The sequence below is a fragment of the Amblyomma americanum genome, chromosome 4 (genome assembly GCF_052857255.1).
Source record: "Amblyomma americanum isolate KBUSLIRL-KWMA chromosome 4, ASM5285725v1, whole genome shotgun sequence".
Classification (NCBI taxonomy): Eukaryota; Metazoa; Arthropoda; class Arachnida; order Ixodida; family Ixodidae; genus Amblyomma; species Amblyomma americanum.
In genome coordinates, this window is record NC_135500.1 from 78,346,717 (window position 1) to 78,348,754 (window position 2,038).

Consider the following 2,038-nt stretch of genomic DNA (forward strand, 5'->3'; position numbering starts at 1 on the left):
TTTGTCACAGAATTTTGAGAAATTTTCTTTCTAAGCTTGTCAGGTTTTCGGCAGGGAAATAAAACATTGTGTACATTGACCACATCAACGCAAAGTCTAAAAGTTGATTTCATGGTTTCATGAGTGAGAAAATGCGTAAGATGCGTACGAAATGTGCGAAATCGACATAAAATGACTTCAATAAAGCTTTCGTTGTGTTGCAACGACTTCCATTCGCCGAGCATCGATTTCACCAGGAGAATACTACGCATAAAAAAGGCACGAGGCCGCATATTATTGATACAGAGAGAGACAAAACAGGGACGCCGGGCGGGGAACGGATTCGCTTTAGAGGCTCCCAATCCACGAAGCTGCCGAACTTGAGCAGAGATAAAAAAGATAACCATCTGAGAGTTCGTATTAATTCAAACGAAAAAAAAGTTTTTTTTTGTTTTTCAAACATTATAGAAGCACTGCGGCACTGACACAAAAATAAAACAAACAGAAAAAAATATCCCATCATTCTCTTACTGTTATGGACCATAGGAGGTTTGTAAGGCACTCAGAGGTAGTGACATACGCCTTCACGTTTAAGTGATGTTTGGAATACTGTTCACGAGGAAAGAGTTTGATCTTGAGGAGAAAACTGCTCGTCTCATGTAGGCCTATAGTCTAATAATTTCTATTGATCTTGGTTCAATGGGCTTAACTTTTCACAGAACACGATGAACACACAACAACACAGAGCGCGAACAACACAGAGTGTCTTCATCTCTTTCTGTGAAAAGTTAAGTGCGTTGAACCGCCGTGAACCACCTGCCAGGCCCGATTCTCGCCATTTCAGGCGTATTCATGTTGTCTAGTGGCACATCATATAGTGTGCCTGTCTTCACAAGAGAGTCACTGGTCGACAGAGGGGCGCGACTCCTCAGCGAGCTCTTCCAGTTGTGGTTGTGCTGACCTACATTGGGAAGGAATTCCGTAAGAAATCGTCGCACGTAGAGATTGCGCTCAGCTCATGCTATCATCGGCGTAGGTGGTTCAGTGGTGGACATTCTGCTTCCGGCAGCCGAGCTGATCGGATGGCAGTATCATGGGCTCCAGCGGAGCGGCGACAGCGGCCTTCGACGGCCGCGGAAACAGGATTGATGACTGCGAAGATAAGGAGTACCAGATAATTTTGCCGACACTGCCAACAGGACGTGTTGTTTTCAACACAGTTTTTCTTCATGGAGACGTGCGAGCGAGGCCGTTTCGGGTCGAGGATTTCCGCGACGCCCTGGCCGAGACCAGTACGCTCCCCGACGTGGTCGCGTTAGGGGCGTACCAAATCAACCGTGTGTGGGCGGTCACCCTGCGGAGCACGGAGGCAGCAAAGGAGTTGCTCGCCTTCAATGAGCTGCAAGTTAAGAGTCGCCGCTGCCTCATCATCGACCCGGAAGACCAGCAGGTGAAGCTGCGGATACACTGGATGCTTCATGGTGTGGCCGACGACGACATCCGGACGGCATTAGCGGCATTTGACAAAGTGACAGACGTTACGCGAGAGCGGTGGCGGATCCAAGGTGTCAATGACAAGAGCTCAACGACAAGGACTGTCCTACTGAAGCTGAAGCCCGGTCTGAAAGTGGATGACCTACCACACCAGGTACGCGTCGCCGGAGAGTTGGCTCTTGTCGTGGCGCCTGGACGTCCAATGCAGTGCCTGCGCTGCCACGGTACGGGCCACGTGCGGCGTGAATGTAAAGTTCCCCGCTGTAGGAAATGTCGGCGGTACGGTCACACGGATACCGACTGTGTCCGCACTTATGCGGTAGCTACGGGAGCTGTGTCGAAAGACGACTCTGCGGAACTCCTGATGGACGTAGCCGCGGCCGAGGAATCTGCAAAAGGCATAGGGGAGCCCGAAAAGCACGCAGGCGTGATGGACTCTTCGGGACCCTCCAGCAGCGATGGTGGGCAGAAGCCGGAAGGGGCAGAATCTTCGACAAATGGGATGGAGGCGTCGAGAGATGCAATAAGCGCGCCAGCGCACCAAGAAACCCACCCAGCGCTCTAA

The 2,038-nt window shown here is 50.9% G+C and overlaps 1 protein-coding gene across 1 annotated transcript; it reads left to right on the forward strand.

Moving 5' to 3' along the window:
- The first annotated feature begins 1,072 nt into the window (after positions 1-1,072).
- LOC144129595 (uncharacterized) lies at positions 1,073-2,038 on the forward strand. The gene has a single exon (XM_077663719.1). It carries the CDS (start codon positions 1,073-1,075, stop codon positions 2,036-2,038), a length of 966 nt encoding a protein of 321 aa, XP_077519845.1.